The sequence below is a fragment of the Xenopus tropicalis genome, chromosome 1 (genome assembly GCF_000004195.4).
Source record: "Xenopus tropicalis strain Nigerian chromosome 1, UCB_Xtro_10.0, whole genome shotgun sequence".
Lineage (NCBI taxonomy): Eukaryota > Metazoa > Chordata > Amphibia > Anura > Pipidae > Xenopus > Xenopus tropicalis.
In genome coordinates this window covers 197,645,201-197,670,071 of record NC_030677.2, presented here as the reverse complement: position 1 = coordinate 197,670,071, position 24,871 = coordinate 197,645,201, and the positions used below count along the sequence as shown (strand labels likewise).

Sequence of the window (24,871 nt, the reverse complement as noted above, 5' to 3'; positions counted from 1 at the left end):
TACTCTGCCTGTGTATGCCATACTCTGCCTGCCCTATGTTGCCTGTGTGTGCCATACTCTGCCTTCCCTATGTTGCCTGTGTGTGCCATACTCTGCGTGCCCTTAGCTGCCTCTGTGTGCCATACTCTGCCTGCCCTATGCTGCTTGTGTGTGCCATGCTCTGTCAGCCCTTAGCTGCCTGTGTGTACCATACTCTGCCTGCCCTATGCTGCCTGTGTGTGCCATGCTCTGTCCTATGCTGCCTGTGTGTGCCATACTCTGCCTTACCCATGCTGCCTATGTGTGCCATGCTCTGTCTGCCCTTTGCTGCCTGTAGTAGGTGAACCTGGCAGAGGCTTGTTCTGGGAGTTTGCTAGTAGGTAGAAATAGCCATTAAATGGTCCCTAAGGTGCTATCCACAGGGCAGGAGGAGGCATATGGATTTAAGGGTGTGTCTTAATATGACATAATATAATTCTTGTTCCTGTTAGTAGGTGCTCCAGCGCCCAAATTGAAATGGAAGGCAGGAAGGACTGAGTGGCACCAAGTGCAAGTACAGGTATAGGACCCGTTATCCAGAATACTCGGGACCAAGGGTATTCTGGATAAGGGGTCTTTCCATAATTTGGATCTTCATACCTTAAGTCTACTAAAAAATGAATAAAACATTAATTAAACCCAATAGGTTTATTTTGCATCCAGTAAGGATTAATTATATCTTAGTTGGGATCAAGTACAGGTACTGTTTTATTATTACAGAGAAAAGAGATTCATTTAACCATTAAATAAACCCAATAGGGCTGTTCTGCCCCAATAAGGGGTAATTATATCTTAGTTGGGATCAAGTACAGGTACTGTTTTATTATTACAGAGAAAAGGGAATCATTTAAACATGAAATAAACCCAATAGGGCTGTTCTGCCCCCAATAAGGGGTAATTATATCTTAGTTGGGATCAAGTACAGGTACTGTTTTATTATTACAGAGAAAAGGGAATCATTTAACCATGAGATAAACCCAATAGGGTTGTTCTGCCCCAATAAGGGGTAATTATATCTTAGTTGGGACCAAGTACAGCTACTGTTTTATTATTACAGAGAAAAGGGAATCATTTAACCATGAAATAAACCCAATAGGGCTGTTCTGTCCCCAATAAGGGGTAATTATATCTTAGTTGGGATCAAATAATAAACACTGTTTACAGGGAAAAAGAAAATCAATTTTATGACTTTATGTAATTTGGAGCTTTCTGGATATTGGGTTTCCGGATAAGGGATCCCTTACCTGTATATGGAAATGCAAAGAGCACATTTTGATGCAAGTACCTTTTAATGAAAGTGGTTGTGTGTGCCAGTTACTGCGGGGAAATATTACAGTTGGCCACTGTGCTTGTGGACATAAATGAGACCTCATGTCCAAAGCATGACCTCACGTCCAAAGCTGTCTTATTATTATAGTATACTTTTAAACACTTAACTGAGTGTTTCAGTATATCTGCTTAATTTTTAAAACATGCAAAGGCAAAATAAAATGTTTGGCTCGTCTAAGTGTCAGCTAAGTAATTTTCTATCTGCTAGCTGTCATACCGAGTCCTGCTGTTTAGAACAAGACAGTTAATCTTTTTAGAAAATCACATTAAACATTACACAATACCTGAGCAATAGGGGGGATCTCTGCCTAAAAACCTTTCATGTATCGTAAACGCGAGATAACAACAGAATGGCAGTTAATACTAGATATATATACAGCCAACTAAAAGTTTTAAATATTTACCGAAATTGTCTTTTAACTGCATATTCTTAGAAAGCGAAACACCTAATATTTTATTCCACGCAAACATTATGAACTAATGGGTTTTTAGAACAAATACAGGTCGAAGAGGTAAAGACATTAAAGGTCACAATGTTTGTAAATAAATGACTGTATTTGTTGTTCATTAATGTTTAATAGGTACTTTCTATGGCTTTCAAAATATAAAATCTTTAAAATCCACATTTTTAGCTGATTTCCACAGAACAAATGTTTTATAGAGTTCAGTCACCTTCAGCCCAACTCGTTGATCATCAGTCCACAGTTCCACTGGCAGACTCTGATATGGGTTCTGCTCTGTGATAGTTCCACCCTTGTCTGTCTATGTGTGTCAGGTGCAGCCACAGGTGGGTGGCTGGCAGGTAGGAGTTTATATGCCGATGCAGATGATAGAGTGGGTACTTCACTTGTTGATCAGCAGGAAACATGTTGTGATGCTGAAACATGATTTATTATGAGGATTGAAATGAGAAGTGAGCAATAAGAAAGTCCTTACAACAGGCCAGTGGTCAGAGCAGGGCTGAAACTAGGGGTAGGCAGAAGAGGCAGCTGCCTAGGGCATAATGATTGGGGGGCGCCAGACAGGAGCCTCTCCTGCCTACCCCTAGTCTGTGCTGTGCTCTGGTTTCATTGCCCATTCATTGGGGGTAATGAACTATCAGTTCGCATCTCACCCCCCCATGCGCGCCAACACACGGGGGGGGGCTTGATGTGCGATGCGATAGCGCAGGTGCAGAGGCGAGGTGGCCGACCGGGCACCCCAGGCAACCTCGGCCCGCCCCTGGGTCAGAGGCAGGCAGCAAACAATACAAGTCCGTATAGCAGGCAGAGGGTCTGGACTGGCAGCAAGCAAGGAGGGTCCAAATAACAGACAGTGGTCAGGGGCAGGCTGAAGACAGGGAGAAGTCAAATAAACAGGCCAAGGTCGATACCAGGAGATCCAACAGTGGTCTGGAGCAGAGGAACAGGGTATGGCACACGGAACCGGGCAGGAACACGGGCAGGAACACGGACAGGAATCAGGCAGGTACAGGCACTGGATAACAGAATAAGGCTTAATGATCAAGCAACCAGGGGTAACAGCCTTATAAAGCCCGTTAATTGTCAGATTGCAACCACCTGGGCTTACTAAGGGAGGAGGAGGTGAGTATGAACAAAGAAGTGAAGAGGGATTAACAATATTTTTAGGGCTGAATGCCCAAGTTCTCCAGTGGCTCAGCAAGGTAATGCAGAACCTGCCTAACATATAGTCTAGAGTTCGAGCACAGGCAGGTCCTGACACATGTGTGAGCCTCCTGATGTGCCATTAGGCCAACCAAAGGCTTATTTTGATACTCCAGAAATGAGAAATTAGGCCTTCTGTTGGCCTTCATTGGTTATCGTGCCAGGTCAACCGAGAACCAAACCCTAATGGCCCTCTACTTGGCAGCCTAACAAAATCAGTGCAGTTTTGCCATGCCATGTCGCCATATTGTACAAATTCCGACTGACTTGAGTCAAAAGTCCACCTGTTTTCTCCAGTTTCAATAGTGATATCTCCTTTTTTAATCATTTAACAGTGATTTGTCCTGTGGCTTGTAAATGACCAGATTACATCTCTGTTTTCAAAAGGATTTTGCACCTGCTGCTTGTTGTACAGTACAATAACTCATGTTTATTTTTAAATGCTCATTAAGTTTGAACTCATGTTTCATGTCACTGTTCTACAGATTTTTTCTAACCATTTTATTGGTAATTGGAGATTTGAAGGCCTGACCTAGTGTTTAGAAGAAATCAGCTGGTGAAATTCCATGGCCTCAACTCAGACCAGTGCTCAACAGGCTACTGAGCTGCTTTAGGCAGGGATGATTTTCTGTTATCGTGGCTTGAAATTAATTAAATGGCTTGGTTGTTGGACACAAACCAATTTGGTTTTGGAGATCTCCTCCGAGCCTTTCTGTAGAATGCTTGATTCGTTGCAGTGTTTTTTTTTTTTAAAGTGCTTGGGAATCTCTCCCTTGGTAGCCATGAAGTTGCTAAATGTGTTGTGCAGATGTTCGACTATATGTTCAGATTATCCAGTTGATTATTTGCCGCCTTTGCCCCCCTCCCTGCTGAAGCTTCTCCAGTAGGTTAAAGGTGTAGTTCCATGTAGCTTGTAATACAGCCCTTAAATACAATAAAAGCACTCATCCATTTAATGTGTTTCTATAGTTCTCTTCTAGGAGAGCATGATGGCAGCCAGATGAGTCTACTATTCCTACATAGCTTTCAATGCTGAGCTCTCAAGATGAGAATTGTCTGTTGTTTCTTGAACCAGAACAGCTTCCATGCAAGTCCCTCATTCTTTGACTTTCATTTATTGAACAATTATGTCTGAAGGCAACACAACCTTATATTTTGTTTGAAATTTATCAAAGCTTTACATTTCATTGGCAGCTGTGGACCAACCTATGTCAATAGCCTCTGCTTACACTTTGGTAGCCCTGTATGATAAAGTACTAGTTAATTCAAAGATAGACACACAGACATATGTTGATCCTGATTTAAAGAAATCCTTCTTGATTCAAAAATAAAACCAAGATTGGACCATGGATGAAGCAAGTGCAAATGCTGTTATAACGTCTGTATTTTTTCCTTTGCTAAAAGACATCTAGTATGTATAATGCCTTTCAGACTGGACAGTATGACCACATGTTCTCAATGTGAAAAACCTTTCCCACGCCTGTAGTTGATGTCTTTGTGTCCACTAGGAATATCTTTTTGTGAGGGTTTACTGGAAAATAACACTAACATCTACATTCCCTGTATTTATTTAGTTGCACATCTTCTCCATCTCTAGTTCCCTCATTTTATAATAAAGGACCAAAACCACCAAATGTTTTCCAACTTTATTGAGAAAAACACATGATTATCTGGTGCCTCTTACCTTCCAATTTGTGCCTGTATGTTACCCAACCACTTAGACTGTAAGCTCTACGGGGCAGGGACCTCCTTCCTACTGTGTCTCATACCACATGGCACTTATTCCCTGTGTATTTATATATATTTATTGTATTTATTATAACACTTGTCCTCCCTGTGTGTAATTGTGTATATTGTAAGATTGTACAGCGCTGCGTACCCTTGTGGCGCTTATAAATAAAGTTATACATACATACATTATTGCTTAAAATATTTTTTTACCAAAACACAAACCTGGATGCACTCTGGCACCCCATTTCAGATGTCATCCTTAAAGGTCTACAACCACAGAGCTGCCGAAATAACATTACATATCCTACAAATAAGCCTATGATCACCAACCAATGACTATGACAATGAGCCTATGCTCACCACACCCTTTGATGTTGCTCCCAGTGGCCTCAAAGCAGGTGCCCATTTTTACATTTCTGACTTGTTGGCAAGTTTTGAAAGCCCAGGACACAGTTTTACTACAAGCAGAGCTTCCTGCAGGCCAGCAGTCCATATGGGGCTACCAAATAGCCTCACAGTACTTATTTGGCATTCCCAAGGAACTATTTTCATGCTTGTGTGGCTCTCCAACACCTTTTGCATGTGTGGCAAAGGTGTGGCTCACAAGTAAAAAATGTTGGGGATCCCTGTTCTAGATGTTGGGGAGTCCCAGTCCACATGTGGCTGCCAAATAACTAATTGCAGGCTGTATTTAGCATCCCTAAATAACTTCTTTCTTTATTGTGTAGCTCACCAATACATTTTATATCTGAGTGTGGCTCATAAGTAAAAAAAGATTGGGGATCCCTGAACTAAGCTGAATGCTCTGTGACCCTTTGAGCATAACTAAAGACTGTTGGGCATGACAAGAGGCCGGCACGTAGTCATTGGTGCAGTTAGCCACTGTATTTAAGAAAATGGCTGTATTTCTATAGGCCTTTGAGCATTGTTCTCATTAATTTTTACCAAATGGTTAAGGTCCACATCAGTAATATTAATGTAAATATGCCAGTTTGGCCCCTGTGTGAAATGCACCGGGTATCTAATGTGAATGTGTGGTTGTTTTTGGTGTATTGTATTTTCCAGGTGCAGCATATAAAGTGCAATCTTTGCTTTGTGTGTGAGCCTGGTTTGTATGGCCTCAACATAATTTGTGAGAAATGTGTCAATATTTCTCAGTTCTGCTTTGGTCTATTTCAATTTATTCAGCAAAAAATAAAGAAAACAACTAAACATTTAGCAGTGTAATGATTTAATGGGGTTCTGAAAGGAAAACACTATTAGTGATAATTGCTAAGCCGAGAGATGAATGACTTTCTGCGCACAATTCTTTCAATGAATTCACCCTGGAATAGAGTCTAGGAGCTGTGATGGATGCGCTGGCATGTAAATAACAAAGTTCAGGGGCACATAACATAATGCAGTAGACATGGTACCTGGGGTGGGGGGAATGTAGCTATATTTACAGCAATGGTCTGCTCACTGTGGTCTCATCAATATTCCTCCAAACACAAGAACTGCTTGTATATTGTACATTATTTATGGGTAGCATTAGAAATCATTTCAAAAGATAATAAAAATGTAATAATAAAACATTATTTCCTAAATACTTAACATGTTTATAAACTGTTTATTATTATTTTGCTTGGAACTAGGCCTGTTAGTCTTTAGATAATTGTCACGTTTGCCAACTTTTTTGCTTAGACCTTTACCAAACCCAGCATTGTACACATGTTTTATGGGGGCTTTTTTTTTTTTTTGCATTATGCGGTCCGCTTTACTTATTGAAAACATGTGGGCTGTTAGCTCTAATGGTGTCCTAAACATTCTCACCCATGTACCTTCATCTTGTTTTAAATGGTGTCAACTCTCCTGCGGCAAACAATTTATATTGTAGCCAGCCAAGCCCTGTAGAGATGGGGCAGGGCGAGGCTCCTTCATGCAGACGAGCACTCCAAAATGCAGCTTTGGCCAACAATCCCATACAGACGATGGGAAAGTTATGTTGCTTCTGCTAAGAAAGGAAAGATACACGGTCACAGTTTATTTATGCCTGAATGATGTATAGTGAAGTAACCTTGTTCTGGGGGAAACTGATTGGCTGACATTTTAAAAAGTTAGAGTAATTATTGTGCTTGCAGAACAAAGATCCTACAAGTACAGTAGGTTTATCAAAATCTGAATTAGTGAAAAAAATAAATCCTAGCTTAAGAAAAAATCACAGTAGAATATTCCTGTGCGCGTTTAATGCTGACAAGAATCAAATTTTTTCCATTAATTTTCAATGAAAAACTGGGAAAATAAAGTTGTTAAAGACAATTCCCATCGACTTCTATTGAACCTCACCAGCTTTTACTAGCCAAGTTTTTTCCGGCAACCTTTCGTAGATTTTTTCTATCATAAATACAGACTGTTCGTGGTTCTTAAGAATATTCTCAAGTATATTCACATTCACGTTTTATAGCGAATAGTTGAGGGCTGGTATAAGATCTGTTGTGTGAGATGCAAAAAGTTTCTTCTTTTATAAAAGTTAGGTTATCCATACATGGGCTACAAGCTACCAAACTGGCCCTTCCAGACCCAGTCAACAGCTTATTGGCTGGTATTTGGGGTCATCCCAAAAGCCTGTCAGATATTGGGTGGGGTAGAAAACTGCATGTGGTAAAGGCCGCATCAGTGTGCTGATTTGCTCATCTCCCAGCTTGTCTTTCTCTAATGGGATCATCCCGAATTGACCCAGCGTGTTTGTGGCCAAACAGGCTAAAGATTGCCAGAGGGTTGCTTGTGAGAATTAATGATAAGGCCGCATAGGTAAAACTTTTCACAATTTGCCTCAATTTAAGAATATCTTGTAACAGTCCTAATGGAAATTAAGGGGAAGAGCCTCGGCTCTTCTTACAAATAGAAATGATAACGGGTGTGGTTCTTGTCTTTATCCTGATGATTTTAAATAATCAGATATTGACGGGAGATGGGCCTTTTCCACAAAATAATGCATTTTCCCATAAAAATTCTATAACTTTCATTTTGCACTAAAACAAAAGTAATTCATTCTAGTTTTATCTCCAGTGGAGAATCACAAATTGCCCCTGTGGGTGTGTTCTAAGAAATATATTACTCTTTCTTCTTCCTTCTCTTAAAGCAGCCCTTGAAATGATGAAATAGGCTTTTATTGAAAATAATAATTATGTATAATTGAAAGATCTGTCTTAATGTGTTGTTGGAGTCCTGCTCTGTGTTACTATATACATTTTGACTTCCAGAATTCATTGGGTTTCTTTTCTCCTGACAGGACTGTGCGTACTTGGGATGTCTCCAATGAGAAGAAGCACAAGGGTGTATTTAAACCAAGATCTATGCAAGGAAAACGTGTGATCCCAACGTGCTGCACCTACAGCAGGGATGGCAAATTCATTGCAGCTGGGTGCCAAGATGGATCCATCCAGATCTGGGACCGTAATATGAGTGTAAGTAAAGAAGCCACTCGGGTGAGTGGTGCAATGTTTTTTGTTGCTTATAAACCACAATGGTGCACAATGACCATGGGATTGATTTAATAACATGGAGGAGAACTTTTATTGAATATCATGCAGTAGTGGATAATCCAGTGCCCTTGTAGCCTCATTGTGGAGATGCTGGTAGTCTTTGTCCTACATACATCCATACTATGACACAAAGTTTTGCAAAACTATGAGTTCCGTGCAGGATGCTGCCGCTTTGCAGAGCGATTTGACAAAATTGGAAAACTGGGCAGCAAACTGGAAAATGAGGTTCAATGTTGATAAGTGCAAAGTTATGCATTTTGGTAGAAATAATATAAACGCGAACTATCTACTGAATGGTAGTGTGTTGGGGGTTTCCTTAATGGAGAAGGATCTAGGGGTTTGTGTTGATAACAAGTTGTCTAATTCCAGGCAGTGTCATTCTGTGGCTACTAAAGCAAATAAAGTGCTGTCTTGTATAAAAAAGGGCATTGACTCAAGGGATGAAAACATAATTTTGCCTCTTTATAGGTCCCTGGTAAGGCCTCACCTTGAGTATGGGGGGCAGTTTTGGGCTCCAGTCCTTAAGAAGGATATTAATGAGCTGGAGAGAGTGCAGAGACTGCAACTAAACTGGTAAAGGGGATGGAAGGGTTAAGCGATGAGGTGAGACTGTCGAGGTTGGGGTTGTTTTCTCTGGAAAAGAGGCGCTTGCGAGGGGACATGATTACTCTGTACAAGTACATTAGAGGGGATTATAGGCAGATGGGGGATGTTCTTTTTTCCCATAAAAACAATCAACGCACCAGAGGCCCCCCTTTAGATTAGAGGAACGGAACTTCTATTTGAAGCAGCGTAGGGGGTTCCTCACAGTGAGGTTGGGGAATGCCCTTCCTAGAGATGGGGTAATGGCAGATTCTGTTAATGCCTTTAAGAGGGGCCTGGATGAGTTCTTGAACAATCAGAATATCCAAGGCTATTGTGATACTAATATCTACAGTTAGTACTAGTGGTTGTATATATAGTTTATGTATGTGAGTGTATAGATTGGTAGGTGTGGGTTGTGTGTGCTGGGTTTACTTGGATGGGTTGAACTTGATGTACTCTGGTCTTTTTTCAACCCTATGTAACTATATACTAGGATGAAACAGATTGGTGGAGCTATTGGCCTTCAGGGCTGTGGTTTGTGTTGGGTTTGTAGGAAACAAAACAAAGGTCGGACATGGTACTCAGGTTAACCCCAGCTCTACAGTCCACAGTGCCATATCTGTCTGTTTACTAATTAAATGTTGTGGTTTTTATATGTGCAGTGTTTTTGGATGTAAAATACCTTTTAATGATGGTTTAGCTTTCCAAACTGAATCCCATTTTCTACATTCCTCGATGGCAGCCAACTCGAAAATGCAATTCATTTTGTAGCCTCGCCATCCTGAGGCATTGCGCTCCTTCAGATGGCAGAGTTTTCAAACTGACACCCTGCATGTTCTAGCATGGAAATTATTTGCCGGCCAAGTAATAAGTCTTTTTATTACTTTATTTTAATGCTTTTAGCTTTGGTACTTCCTGGAAAACACAACAAACATTACATTCTTACACTGAAGGCCAGAGTTTAGTATGACATTCTCACAGATATATTGCTAAAATGTCTATATGAGATATTGACCATACACGCACAAACACATAAAACACAAGGGCACCTTATTCCCCTCCTCTTCAAGGTTTCAAGGCCCTTAAAGGGATTCTGTCATTATTCCTATGCTGTACTTTTTATTTCTACACAGTTAACGTAGCAGATAATTCACTCCCCCATTTAAAATGTTATTCCTAAACCAATAAATGTATTTTTAGCTGTAATATTGGTGTGTAGGCCCAATCTCACTGCATTGTGCCTGAATCTGAACTTTCAGAAGGAGCCAGCACTACACATTTCAGGTAACCTATTGTTTCTCCTACTCCCATGTAACTGGAGGAGTCCCAAGCCGGACTTGGATTTCTTACTAATGAGTGCTATTCTGATACCTACTGGAACTGCTATCTTGCTCCCTTCCCATTGTTCTGCTGATTGGCTGCTGGAAGGGGGGGGGGGTGGTATCACTCCAACTTGCAGCGCAGCAGTACAGGTCACATGGCTGTGGCACCCTGGGAAATGAAGAATATGTCTAACCCCATTTGAAATTTCAAAATTAAATATAAAATAATCTGTTTGCTGTTTTGGAAAACAGATTTCAGTGCAGAATTAAATTAATTAATTAAAGCCCTGCGTAACTTGCTGGCGCTATATAAATACATGATGATAATGATGACGATGAAGACTTTCCCTACTGCAGGTGTTGGCAACATAGCTGCTTTCTGGGCACAAGAGTCAGGCTTTTCCTTGGAGCCAAGGCAAGGTATTACCAGCTCACAGCTAATGGAAACACTGCCAATTTAAATTGTTATTCCTGCATATGTTTCCAAAAATTGTTTGGGAGATGAGGTGTTACTATATTATTCTGATTTATGGGGCACTTATGAAATTTGTTTGCTTATGATAATGCTTTAAACCCAGATTCTCTCTCTGCACAATGGTGTTTTTATCTGGGGTAACTGTAATTTATTAACTGTGATATAAAATGTTCTGTATTTAATAGACATCTTCATGTTGTGCCATGTACTTTAAGTTGGAACCCCTGCTTTTTGGAGACTTCGTAGAATCAGGAGTACAAGTTTAAAGCAGCCTCTGCCATTATAATGTTTATGAAAATGCCATATACTGTTTACATAGTCATCTAAATTTGATTTGTCCTCATTTTTATTGTAATTATTATTATTTGTGTGTTCCTTGTTATACTCTTTCTGTTGTAAACAGTGCATAAAAGCACTAAAGCTTCAGAAATAAGGCCAGTGGTGTTTATGCAATAGGGTTTGCCAGATCAAGTGAGAGAACTGGATAGGCAACAGTGAAACATTTCTGCAACCTTAGGCTGGCTATACAATGAAAAAATCCACTCATTTGGCCAGGTCACCAAACAAGCGGATCTTTCCCTGATATGCCGCCTCAAGGTGGGCGATATTGGATTGATCCAGTCGAATCATACGGATTGGATGTAGGCCATCAGGACCAGGACAGCAGCTTTTATTGCCCCGTGTATGGCCACCTTTAGAAGTAGAAAATGTCCTTACCAGTTAAAGAGCTCTAATACCCTTGCTTTACTGCTGCGTTTTACTTTCTTTTCGGCAGAGACCTTCAGACATTTGTTGGGTTGCACTGTCCTATGAAAACAAGGCTGTAACAGTCACTAAACTGTAGTGCCCGGCCCTGTCATCTATTGCTTTTGGTCCTCGGGAGCCCCACTTCAGTTTGGGAATCAGTAGTAAAACATCTATGCTGGCATATTATATTTTGTACAAACCAGGAGCACACATTATGCCAATATTTTCCCAAGCCAGATAAGTTTCTATCACTGTGCCACAATGCCATCATACCTTAGAATTGCTCATATGCAGTAGGTAAACCAAGGGATGACTGGGAAAGCAATAGAAGATGGCAGCATTGCAATAGAATCTTTCCCATGCCAGTGTGTTTCCTCCTAAAAGGAAAAGTTCATCAACAATGAATTCATTTCCTGCCTTTTATCTACGCAATTCCTTTAAATAGCAGGGGTGCTTGGATGCTTTTGCCCATACTCTGTACATAATAGAATAGTAGAGCATTTTATTAGATTTCAATTTTCAAGCTAGATACTTCCTAATGGCTGCCTTTGGATTATGTATGTATGTATATCTTTATTTATAAAGCGCTACTTATGTACGCAGCGCTGTACAGTAGAATACATTAATACAAACAGGGTGTTAATAAGATAATAGATAAATACAAAGTATAATAATAAATACAGATAAATACAGCAGCAATAAGTTAAGAGTCGAGGACACAAGAGGAAGGAGGTCCCTGCCCCGTAGAGCTTACAATCTATATCTTTAATGTACCCTGTTTTTTCTTGGGTAATTTAGGTGCTGAGATTGCTTTTCAAATTCATAATTCTGTAGTGAGACCATAATTAAAACAGACCTATGCTATAACAGTGGACATTACCAGTGCCTGTGGGTATCAATTCCTGCCACTTTGTATGTACAAAGTTAAGTCTTATCCATTCTTATCCACTCAGATTGTAAGCTCTACGGGGCAGGGACCTCCTTCCTACTGTGTCTCATACCACATGGCACTTATATATATATATATATATATACATATATGTATTTATTTATTATATCACTTGTCCTCCCTGTGTGTAATTTTGTATTCTGTAAGACTGTACAGCGCTGCGTACCCTTGTGGCGCTTTATAAATAAAGTTATACATACATACATTCTATGCATAGAACATCACCTTAAGAAGTCACTTCACTATAAAACTATGAATTTGGCCTTCCTTCTCCACATTGTATAGCCTGCCCCCCTGCTTTGCCCATCTTCAATGACACACAAGATAAGGGTGAGAGAGTGTGCAAGGGATAACAACATTCTGCCCTGTGTTCCACCCTGCATACAGAGAGGGAGAGAGAGAGACAACTCCATTTGAACCAACTACAGCTTTTATTTTCTTATTTAAGGGTCAACAAACCCAAGCATAGTCTTGATTAATTGTACTTAATGTAGAGGAACACCTATTGCAAACATTCAGTAGAATAAAACATTATTAATAAGTGTATTATGGGGAAGCTAATAAGCCAATAAAGACTGAACATTGGGAGTAGTAAAGGGTCTTGGGCTAAGGAGATCCCTCCGTTACAAAGAAAACAGCCTAACTGTAGCCTTAGATCTAACTCTCCATTATGTAATGAATGCCCTTCTGAGTGATGTTGGCAGGTTCTATTAATTCTAAAATCTACAGTTAGTATAGATATTTGTCTATATAGTTTATATATGTGAGTGTATAGATGTGTTGGTATAAGTCTATATAGTCGAAAGGCCACCCATTCTTGTGCCCCCCCCCTCTATATAGTCTATATAGTCTAAAGGCACCCCTATTCTTGCACCCCTAAATTTATGCCATTGTGGCTTCCCCATAAATCCGTGCCTATATATATGTGCACTGGGGTTCATTTGAAGGGGTTGAACTTGAAGGACTTTGGTCTTTTTACAACCCGACTATATAACTATGACAAACTTAAATATGTGTCACTTTAAGGCAGGGATCCCCAACCTTTTATACCCGTGAGCCACATTCAAATGGAAAAAGTGTTGGGGAGCAACACAAGCATGGAAAAAGCTCCTGTTTGGCTTTACACTGGGTTTTATGCAATCAACACTTGCCTCCAAGCCAGAAGTTCAAAATTGAGTACTTGTTTGAGGCCACTGGGAGCAACATCCAAGGGGTTGGGGAGCAACATCCAAAGGGTTGGGGAGCAACATCCAAAGGGTTGGGGAGCAACATCCAAGGGGTTGGGGAGCAACATCCAAGGGGTTGGGGAGCAACATCCAAAGGGTTGGGGAGCAACATCCAAAGGGTTGGGGAGCAACATCCAAAGGGTTGGGGAGCAACATCCAAAGGGTTGGGGAGCAACATGTTGCCCCTGAGCCAATGGTTGGGGATCACTGCTTTAAGGTATTTACATAGGGCTGGCCTGCAACACAAGCTATGTGCACTAGTTACCTGTGATCAGAAATTGCCCCTACTGTGTTTTTCAGTGGCCATACATATTTGCCTCTGTCTGGGATAAAACCTGGTTTAGATGAGTTTGTAAGAAAAGCATATATTTCTTTTCCAGCTGTTAAATGTGTGCAACTTAAACAAGGTTTTTATATGTAGCAGGAGTCTTTACGCCCAGATAATTGCTTGTAATATCCAAATAATGCTCGGTCTGATGATGGAAGGGGTAGAGCTGCCCTTCTCATGCTCGAGACGTGCAGATTTGTGGCTGACGTGGCACATTACTAAGGAAATGTAATAATGACTTGATTATAGTTATTTACAGCAGTGATGAAACCCTTACGGAGCTGCTGATGCCAAGATATTGACTGAACCCAATACAGTGCCCAGCATGGCACGATGGTGTCTCTAGGGAACTATGTAAGTCGTTATTGTAGTGTTTGAACTTTCTGCTCCAGCTTCACAACCTTGATGATTCATTGTCTGAGATTCCAGAGCCTAACGTTAGTATTTATGCAATGATAAACAGAATAGCCAGTGTTTAATGTTCCTGGGAGAGCGGGACAACTAGAAGCCCTCGTGTTGTGTACAGAAAGGAAAACACTGCTGGAATGCCATATGGTACAAACAATTTTGTTTTTTATCCCATGTGCTGGAGCGATAAGATTCCTTATATCCTACATGTGGGATCCAATAAATATTTTATTTACATGAAGGATCCAATAAATATTTTATTTACATAACTGAAATAAGTTGCTTTATATACAGTTTGTCTGTGAATGTCTCAACAAGTAGAACACCTGAGCCAGTTAATCATGCTGTCCTTCTTTTCATTCATCACTTCACCCAAACACAACTTAAGCTTTTTGAAAACATAATTTTAAGCAACTTTGCAATATATATCAGTTACAAAATACGCAGCCATGCTTTTTAATGTAATAATATGGTTTGGAAGAGTTCCCTAAGCCCCGCCCCCCGTTCTGGCTGACTACTTTGAGACTAAATATAACAGTAGTCGCCTGTCCTCAGCCTGTCTTTAGCCTGCATCCCCCCAATCCCACAATTCCCTGCACACATGATGTCAATAAGGAAAGGAACATCCCAGTGCAATGCATTGTGGGTTATGTAGTTCCTGCATGCTGTCTGTAAGCTGTGAAGAAGTTTTTACAGTTTGTAACATCAATGTTTTAGTCCCTCCTCCCCTGCCAGGATTTATTTATACTTTTTGAAGGAGTAGATTACATTAATAGGTATATTATAGGTATTACTGTGTTGTGTGGGGCTCTTTAACAAATTTTTGCTCAAATTTGCTTCAAATACTTGACCTGGTCCAAATTTACTGTAGGTATTTCAGTTCCGAATATATCTAAACATTATATTTTTCAGTTAGCATACTTCCAGAATTAATACCAGTTGTACCCTATTAACTATGATTATCCTCATAGGGGTCAAACCTGCAGCCATCTAACTCCGGGCTAAAACTCTCAACATCCACAGTGGTCTCTGCTGGACTGGGACCTTTACCTCTTATCACTTTATTCAGTACTGCCAGTTGTACCATGCTTTAAACATCACTGTCCTACTGATACAAGAGCCCAGTGCCTTGGTATGGTTGTAACCACTGTAGCTTTTATGCATTGAGTTTGCCACACAGTATAATATTTTATTCTATATTTTGCGCTTTACGCAACATGAAAGACATTAGTGTAATAGTCCCTTTGGTTTGGGGTAATAGAAGCCTGCCTTACTCGATTCAAATGGCAAGCCTCTTATGGTCTTTTAGTACATTGTGCATGCTTTTATTAAAGGCAAACCTAATCTCATCAGTTATGTCATCAGCACCGGGAGGATTTAGAGTGCATCTCTATCTGTACTAGCAGCCTGGTTTAATCACAAGATTGCTTCCTAATGTCTCTTTTGTGCCGAAAGACAAAGAGACATAAAACAAGCTATATTATACCTTTGTGGCTATGCAGAAGATAGCAGCCTAATTGATTTATTGAGTGGAAAGGTTGTAATATGCTTAACCAAACACGGTTTTATTCATTTTACAAAGGGACTACATGGGATTGTAGAAGAGGTACATAGAAATTCCATTCAGTGCAAGAGAAACGTTTTCCTCGGGTTGAGTAATGCACATGCAAGCAAACTGTACCAGGTTATGCCTACAGATCTAATGTATCTGTAACCCTGGCATTTCAAGTACACGGAGGCCCAAAGAGCCCACCCAAGCTCAATAAATAGTGACTGTCGATGGCATCCAATATTAATTTATTGGACACTAGCCTCCTGTTAAACCCTCCAGTTTGGTAACATTCCAATTGGATGTGCCGACTTCATCTAGGTGCATGTATTTCCATACTCGGACGCAGGCCCAGACTGGCAGTCTGTGGGTTCTTGCCAATGCCAGAGGGGCTGCTGTAAGGTGCCATAGAGAGTCACTATTTAGTGGGCTTGTGGGGGGCTGTTTAGACATCCTTGAAATGCCAGGGCCTATTTTGAATCCCACTCCAGACCTGCGGCGAACCCATTGCACCCAAATAGATTACAGTATATGCTCAAAGTGCCATCTGAAACTGGAAAGCTACCGGTATCTCTTCTTAACTTAAAAACAATTGAGAGAAAATGTATTTTAGATGTGGGACTTGCGCATTTGTTCAGGAGCCGATGATGTGAACCAGCAAGGATAAATAGTGAAATATGGGAAGGAGGTGGGTTCCAGATGTGTTTTGTTTAATATACGACTCTATTGACACTCCGCAGGCTGTAACTAGATATAGAAATGCAGCAGCTGTTTCCCTGCTTCCCAGATATGCCTCTTGAGATAGGAAGCTAGTTCCTCTAATGTGTATTACATGTTACAATGGCAGATAGTATTTTACTGATAATGCATTGAACGATTTCAATTTTTTTCTGCTAAAAGTAGAAGATATGCAGAAGGTCATATTCCATCCATTACAGAGTATTTGCCTATTCCTGCTATATTGCTGTAACACTTGGACTCATCTGCAGGTACTTAGGTGTAAAGCCCAAACCAAGCCCAGCGGTCAGTACACCAGAGGCTCAAGGTATTCATAATGCTGTTACATATACAGGAGGTGGCAGAAGCTTACTCAGTCCAGTTAGCAGCAATTATAACCAATTCATCCTCTTCTGCTATACTAAACTGTGTATGTGTGGTTTGGACAGACCTGTCCCAATGCCATAGGATTTGTCATTCAAGGAAAATTTCCTTTAGCCCTTCCTTATTTTCACCATAGGCTTGTGTAACACCTATATCAGTTCATATATATTGATTCTAAAGTGACAGTGGCTCTTGATATCAGGTTGATATTTTGGATCTAAGGTTAAAATGGGACCTGTATAGCAGACCTGTTTTCTGAACAATTTGCAGTTTTCTTAAAAATGTTTACTTAGTGATATAATCAATTGCAATTTTTGCACAGTAACTGGGTTAGAGTTCAGGTATGGGACCTGTTATCCAGAATGTTTGGGACTTTTCGGATCTTTTCATAATTAGGATCTCCATGCCTTAAGTCGACTAAAAAGATGGAAATCATTTTTTAAATATAGGGTTACTTTCTTTTCAGAGAAAAGGGAATAATTTAACCATGAAATAAACCCAATAGGGCTGTTCTGCCCCCAATAAGGGGTAATTATATCTTAGTTGGGATCAAGTACAGGTACTGTTTTATTATTACAGAGAAAAGGGAATCATTTAACCATGAAATAAACCCAATAGGATTGTTCTGCCCCCAATAAGGGGTAATTATATCTTAGTTGGTATCAAGTACAGGTACTGTTTTATTATTACAGAGAAAAGGGAATCATTTAACCATGAAATAAACCCAATAGGGCTGTTCTGCCCCCAATAAGGGGTAATTATATCTTAGTTGGGATCAAGTACAGGTACTGTTTTATTATTACAGAGAAAATGGAATCATTTAACCATGAAATAAACCCAATAGGACTGTTTTGCCCCCAATAAGGGGTAATTATATCTTAGTTGGGATCAAGTACAGGTACTGTTTTATTATTACAGAGAAAAGGGAAATCAATTTTAATAATCTAAATTATTTGGTTAAAATGGAGTCTATGGGAGAAAGGCTTTCTGTAATGTGGAGCTTTCTGGATATTGGATTTCTGGATAACGGATCCCATACCTGTATAACAATATTACAGTCACATTGGAATCGAGTGACCTATAACAACAGAAAAGAACTGACAGTCAGAAAAAAAGGTCCCTGTGATTAATCAGTCACCATACCGTTCACCAGTATAGTGGAGAAGTAATTCTAAAATGTTACCTTTTATTGTCCATATCTAAAATAAAAATATTTACACCAATTAAAAGTAGCATGAGTAAATCAATCCACCTTTGAGAACAATTAAATAGAGATGGAAACAGAACACGGGGCCTTGACATGGCACATATGAGCTTACATATTTTGCCCAAAGTGTGATACTAACACTTAATTTTTTGTAAAATTTATTTTTAAAGGCTAACTGAGCGCTTTCTGGCAAATGGTAGCTATATGGCGAGCTTTAGCATGAAAGCCAGTTTTGATTTGTAGTCTTCTGTAGTAGAAGCATTTGTGTTTCTGTGGTGGCCCAGGTTGAGCCAGCCCTTTGCAACTTTGTCTAGCTTGCTCCTTTAGTTACATTAGGTATGGTTGCCTCTAGGGCCATAGCTTTACGGAGGTGTTAAGTATTACCGATCAGCTATTTATCTGAATTGATTGTTGCTTTAAGCGGTGCTTTGGTTCATCACTAGAAGTGACAATCCATTGAACGTCCTTTACCCGTGCCCCTTACACTTTGTTGTGAGTTGATAATTGCGACCTTTGGAGGTATGGTGGGAGCCTCTTTGCTGGGCCACTGAAGTCACTGACTGAAAATGAAAATATTGCACTAAATAAATTGTCTTGATTAAGGGTGTCTGGAGAGACTGGCGTGCCTCTTTCTCTTGGGGCTCTCAGTACTGTAGGTTTTTTTTTCTTTTTTTCCAAATGCCATTTCATGTATGAGAGAAAGCTCACGAAGGGGCCTAATTGTAAGTCCTTGGAGACACATATAACATATTGAGTTCTGTTCAGCCTGTCGCCCTGACCTGTTTATCTTTTGATTAATGCTTGTATTTTATTAACTGCAAGTATGTTTCTGTTCAACCTCAGCAAGCCCTGCTCTGTGTTGGTTGTTGATTTGTTTTGCTTAGTCCATGCTTTAAAGAATGTGCAGAAATGACATGGGCAGGATCTACAGGGATTCATAAAGCCGGCTGAACTAGGTTTTACCCACGTGTGAATTTATTGGACCCGCTAGGGAATCATTTGTAGCACTAGAGCAATCACTTCTCGCCCCCGCACTTGCCTCCCTGTTAGAGATCATATGAAGGCAGAAAGTGCTGGAAACTGACCTTTCTCTGAATTTTAGCTTCTCCAGTTTATAGGATTTTAATGTTTCACAGATATCATTTAGCTGCACGTTAAATAGAGCCTGACAGTAGAACTGAACCACCTAGTGCGTGGGGTATTGCTCTTTTCTTTGAACTCTCACGCCCTACTCCATCATTGTAGTGATGATTGTATTACCCTCTGCCACCTCTGCTGGGAGGCTTTTCCTTGAATCCATCAGCCGACCCTTGATAAAGCACTTTTCATATTCCTTCTGAGATTACAATCTTCTGTTCGATGAACATGCCCTTCTCCTAAATTATGGTATTCCCTGTTGGGTCTAGACTTTACCACCCTGCAAAAGACACCATGATATCATAAGACAATTATTGGGTATATAAAAAAGTCATAGTAAGAAGTGCTGCAGAGAATCATCAGTAGTACATATTTGCACTTGAAATTGAGATTATTTTGTCTAAAAGTATGTGTGGGATCCATAGGGCAGAACCCATGTGTTTGGGGGAATTTTTGTCCATTACTACCAAAAACTGACTTGGAATATTTTCGTTTAGTCTTTCTCTGCAACTCTGTCAAACTCCTGCTTGTAATAAATGAATCTAACATGCTACATAAATGTGTTTCATAACATTGGCTGATTATACTTTATACCAGTTGTACAGCTTAAGCCGAAAAGTGGCCCTCCATGTTTTTTTGTTGTTGCTCTGAGTCTGCTCAAAAGCTCCACAGACATCTTTGTATGAAATTGTCATTTTAATATGATCTGAATATTAGACACACTAATGGGGGGGGGATTCGTTAGATAAGTGAAGGGATTGATATAAAAAGACTTGGAGAGCAACACAAGCACCATAAAAGTTCATGGAGGTGCCAAATAAGGGCTACAATTGGCTATTAGTCAGCCTCTATGCACTCTATCAGCTTACAAGGGCTTTATTTGGTAGGAAATCTGTTTTTTATTCAACCAAAACTTGGCCCCAAGTCAGTATTTCAAAAATAACTACCTGGTTTGGGGGCACTGAGAGCAACATCCAAGGGGTTGGTGAGCAACATGTTGCCCCCGAGCCACTGGTTGGGGATCACTGACATAGGAGATAAAGGTGCCATTCCATGAGCGTGCCAGTCGGTACAGTGGCATACCTCTCTTGGCAGCTTTCCTGTAGGGCATTTAAAAAGGGGGAGCCGCCATGCTTTCTTGCTAGTTTTGCTCCTTGCCCTTTGTCAGATGTAGGTGACTCTGGGCCATCAACTGGATCATGTTGGATGAGGAGAACATCGGTGAGTCCATGTGGTTCACATAACAATATATTTCAACCTTTGTGATAATTATTGGTTGGGCGGGATATTGGTTTGGCCCAATGGATGGTTCATTTAGCAACATGTTCAGTCTGGAGGGGCTGAGTCAGCAGCTAAAATCAGACCATGGATGGAGGCAGATTACATAGAGGGGAAAGGGACATTGCAGTGATGAATTACATTTGTACTTCTATGCAAAATGTAAAATACATGTAATGGGTTTAAGAGCTTAGTTGGCTCACATTCCATGTTGCTTCTGGTCTATTAGTAATAATGTGCTTGTTACTGGTATTACTTAGCTTCGTGTTTCTCCGCGATGTGGGACTACTTGTTCTATAGGTTTCGGTCAGGAGGCCACTGGGACTTGCCTGGAATGTTACACTCACCTACGTTCTGCCTCAGGACACACATCTGGAATTCCTTTCATTCTACACAGTTGTTATGAACCCAGATCCATTGACACAAACAGTTAACTGCTTTGATATCTGATTAAAACTATCCCGTCTCAGTCACTGCCCTGGGGAAATCCAAGATGAAGTTATGTAACGCTTTAAATTTGAGAGCCGTGATTTGTTTCTCCCTGTCCAAACAAACCCTTAATACTGTGTGATACACCCCTGAAGGAATCCATACCTTAACTTAGGGCGCAGTGAATGTGCCCAACTAGCCTTAAATAAACAAAACAATAAACATTGTTTTGATTAGTCTAGTATGAGTTAGAAAATTAAAGCAAAGATCTGATTGGCTGCCTGGTTACTGTATTAATGCAATTTACCAGCAAATAATCCCTATAATTTCCTTTAAATGCCTGCTCTGGAGCTCCGTGCCATGCTCTAATAGTATTTGTATTGGGGTATTTGATAGCTATGCCCCTCAGTAGTATGTACATTATTATATTATGGCCTTGTGTTATTCTGTATATCCTCGTTTACTGCATATTATTCTGAATGTATTCCACCTGCTTCACTGGTTCTTGTTTTCACTGAGATTTTTTCAAGAAGAATTATGGACAGTGCTAAGATCAAACTACTAGGTGTAAAATACTATATATTACATTATATTACAATATAAATTGTGTTTTGGGTAGATTTAGATTAACATAATTTGTACTGAGGAGTCTGTAAAGGCTAAGTAGGCTTTGGTGGCCATACAGGGGCTGATAAAAGCTCCAAAAGATCAAATTGGCACCTTATCTGTCTGTGTGTGGGGCCCTCTCATGGGCCTAGCAGACCAATATCTTACCAAAAATGAGCAGGGCAGGTTTAATTTTCTGGGCTGGTCAAGGACCAGATCTGCACAATGATGTTGTCTTCGATCCAGTGGCCTGCATAGCGGCAATTATGATCCAATCTGATCAGCTAAATATTGACCACCTCAAGGTGGTCATATAAGGGGAAAAATCTGCTCGTTTGGTGATCTGGCCAAACGAGTGGATCGTTCGATGTATGGCCACCTACTGTATAGGAACAATACAAAATTTGTTAAAGGGCCACATCTGACCCAAAAGTGTTTGTAGGCATCACTGTATTATAGATAGTACAGCAGCCATTGGGTCACTTGGTGACAAATGTCTTTTATATTGTTAGATATCTAACAATGACTTTCTACGTAGTGGCAGTTAAAGCAATCTAAATGTATCATATCATAAAAGCAACTCTAAAGGTGACAGGAAGAATTATGGGAGTAAAAGGCAGAACTCTGTCCATTAATTGGCTGATGTGACCTAACGTGTGTGCCCTTGGTTTGTTTGTGTGCACTGTGCATCGTTTGATCCCAGGGGGCGGCCTTTATTACTTATCTACCCAAATTATACTACTAAAAAAGTATATTTTTATGAAAATGGTTTATTTAGATGAATCAGGGTTTTACATATGAGCTGTTTTATGTGATACATTCTTTTTTTTTTTCAATTCTTTATTTTTCAAAGTATTTTTAAAAAGGGAGGGGGTACAGAAAGAAAAGGCTATGGGTAAGGGGAAGGGGAACATTGCATTTACATTGAATTTCCATAGATAACATAGTAGTTTTATAAAGGACAACATTCAACAAGTCATGTCTAGGTATCTGCTAATGAGTAAGAATGTGATATATTCTTAAACATACCGACAATAGATAAACAGATGTCAAACTGAGAATTTTTTTTTATTAAAGGAGAAGGAAAGTCATTTTGGCATTTTACTGCCAAGAGTAAAGAGCCCTAGAAGCTCCCTTTGATCGCAGCTGCCATTTTACCTTGGTCTTGGTTGCTTCCTGCTGCAATTATAGCCATTGGTAGCTCAGATCACACATTCCTAAGGGTAGGGAAAGTGAGTTCTTATGCATGCTTATGGGAGGGGGGGAGCAGGATAAGGGCGGGGGGGAGAGGAGAGAACTGAGCAGGCTCAAGCCCCAAACCTGAAGGAGCCCTAATAGAGAGGAAGTCTGATATCGAAGAACATGTTTTCATAAAAGGAGACACAACATCCTGTGTTTCTTTTGATAGAGGACTCAGTGCAGCGTTTCTGTGAGTGCTTATGGTTGTATTTAAATAGACCGTTCTGATAAAGCTTACTTAGCTTTTACCTTTCCTTTACCTTTAAAATGCAATGAATTTTATATGAACACGGATCAGCTTATTCTAAATCCAAGTTAATACAAGCACAAGTCGATTTGGATGTCCTATTCAGTTTGCGTAGGAACATAACAAATGTAAAAAAAACTCCAATGTCTTCATGCAGTGAGTGACATTGAACACCTGTAGTTGTCCACTCTGCCTTTTTTACACGTCTGCAGAAAAGCCTGCATTTACAGCATTTTTATTGTAATTTATTGTTTTCCATTTACTTCCTAGAGAGGGGTCCGCAGTAGGATTTAACGATTAAGGATATTATCAGTTTTGTAGCCAAACACATGACGTCCTACATGCGTCAGTGGTTCTGATCCCAAGGTAGAGATGTGGAGTGTTGTGATCTCTTAGTCCTTGTATCGCTATAAAACCTTGCTGGATGAATCTTTAGTCATGCGTAAGGATAAATAGCGCATCAAATAAAAATCTCAGCCATAAATGGTTAGTTATGTTGCCATGTAATTTGTTCTGTTTTTCATATATCTGGAGTAAATATTATTGCCTGCACTTTCTCAAACCTTTTGGGCAACTTTTGCTAAACAGAAATCCAGGCTGCTCCCGTTGGAAATTCATTTTGCAATATTCACAATATGTTTCCGAAAGGTCTGAACCATAATTTTGCTGCCGCTGCTCTAGTAGCACTTTGTTAAATGTGATATGGAGAATTTTTGCTGAGATTTTGCACGATTTTTCTGGCCAAAAGTAACTGGAAAACCCTTTTAATTATTGGATTTGACCATTGAAGGCTTTGCCATTATTGCCAACACAGGTGCTGCTACATCAGGGTGGGCAAACTTTTAGGCTCAGAGGCCACATTGACTTTTAAAATTTGATGGGCCAGACCAGCACCAGACGCTGTCTCCGATCGACAGTCCCCTAGGTCTTGCGTTGCTGCGCTTACATGCAGTCTTGCCGCCAAGTCTCGCGTGATGAGACTTGTGGAGTCTGGATTTTCTGAAGGCATGAGTAGCAATTTGGGACTGCAGTCTCTCTCTTAGGAAAAGCGAGACACCAATTCTCGGTGGGTAGGATTAAAAAGACCAACAGGCCGGACGTGGCCCGTGGGCCGTAGTTTGCTACATCATACAATAACATTCTTTACAGTTCTGCGCTTCATACATTGAGGCAACTGTTTGGAATAATATCCCCACGCCTAACAAAGGGTCCAGAATTAGTTTGCTGAGATGGGAGTGGAAGAACTTGCTTGCACAAAATCATGACCTCAGCCTAACTGAACATCTATGGGATGAAGTGGAGCACCAATGCAATCCATGTCAAGCCCCAACATCGGTGCCCAACCGCTAATGCGTGAACGGAAGCAAATCCCACCAACAATGTTCCAACATCTATTTTAGCAGAAAAGAGGTATACCAATTTCATATAGTGATTTGACTCCACCTGCTTTAAAGTCTTAGCTGTCATAAAAATGATAGTTTCTATCATTTGTATTAGTTTCATTTGTGTTGTGTATTAGGTTCACTGTGGTTTCTCTCAGCAGGGATGTGTTGCTGTCTGTTCATATGCTGAAACAGTAATAATTTCAGTAACTTCTGCATTAGCCTTATAAACTAAATTATTTTTGGTTCATTACCTATTCTTTATTTTTGTGACTTTTTGTCCCTTTAAGAAGAATGTGATATAAGTGGTTGCAGCCTCACCAAACAAGCCGATCTTTCAATGTATGGCCATCTTTAGGCTAAGGATCGCAAAGTTGCCTGCAGGAGGAA

At 40.2% G+C, this 24,871-nt stretch overlaps 1 protein-coding gene across 3 annotated transcripts in view; it reads left to right on the top strand.

The window, feature by feature from the left end:
- The window catches only part of wdr70 (WD repeat domain 70), a 165,347-nt gene that overhangs the window by 84,225 nt on the left and 56,251 nt on the right, over positions 1-24,871 (top strand). For all 3 annotated transcript variants that reach the window (NM_001079324.2, XM_012965934.3, XM_012965940.3), the window contains 1 exon segment: positions 8,014-8,188. In NM_001079324.2, coding sequence (NP_001072792.1) covers positions 8,014-8,188 — 175 coding nt within the window.